The sequence below is a fragment of the Frankliniella occidentalis genome, unplaced genomic scaffold, assembly GCF_000697945.3.
Source record: "Frankliniella occidentalis isolate FOCC.00 unplaced genomic scaffold, Focc_3.1 Scaffold4014, whole genome shotgun sequence".
NCBI classification, from domain to species: Eukaryota; Metazoa; Arthropoda; class Insecta; order Thysanoptera; family Thripidae; genus Frankliniella; species Frankliniella occidentalis.
Genome location: NW_026271065.1, coordinates 5,630 through 6,218, shown reverse-complemented (window position 1 = coordinate 6,218; position 589 = coordinate 5,630). Strand labels below are relative to the sequence as shown.

The window sequence follows — 589 nt, the reverse complement described above, 5'->3', positions numbered from 1 at the left end:
GGCGCGTAGGGCTGCCAACTTAACTTACATACTATGCCCGGAGGCGCGGGGTATCGCCATGCCTGGTGTATTGACAAGGCGGTGGATATGACATACTTCCCCCTTTTGAAAAAATCCGAATGCAGGGTCAAAATGACTAGTTGACATTACATACAATTAATTTGAATGAAACAATGATGTAATGACTACGTGATTAAGATACATTTTGTCGCCTGTAAGAAAAAGGTACATTTTTATCGGATTGTTGGAATGAATGTTGTTTACGGAGATTAACAATTTAAAATATCCTAGAGGTGTGGTATAAATTTGGTTATCGAACGTAGGTAAACAACTTTGGTAGAGCTTATCCTAAAGGCAAAACATGACACATAATTAATGTTGAGTCATAAACGATGTTCAAGTTGAGAACAAAAATACTACGAGCTAAATGATTAACAAAAAATAAAATTGTGTGAATACATGGAGCAAGTATTCAAAACTTAAATCTATAATTTGGGAAATTGTTTAGCTAGGTTGGTCTAAATGGGGAACAAAGATAAACTAAGGAGGGGACAATAACTGTGACTAGGTAACGAGCAAATAAAAACAA

General features: G+C 35.8%; 1 protein-coding gene across 1 annotated transcript in view; it reads right to left on the bottom strand.

Moving 5' to 3' along the window:
- Nucleotides 1–343: 343 nt before the first annotated feature.
- The window catches only part of LOC127752107 (uncharacterized protein K02A2.6-like), a 1,933-nt gene continuing 1,687 nt past the window's right edge, over nucleotides 344–589 (bottom strand). Inside the window, exon 3 of the mRNA XM_052276700.1 lies at nucleotides 344–348. Within this exon, the coding sequence (XP_052132660.1) occupies nucleotides 344–348 (5 nt within the window). The remainder of the gene's footprint in view (nucleotides 349–589) is intronic.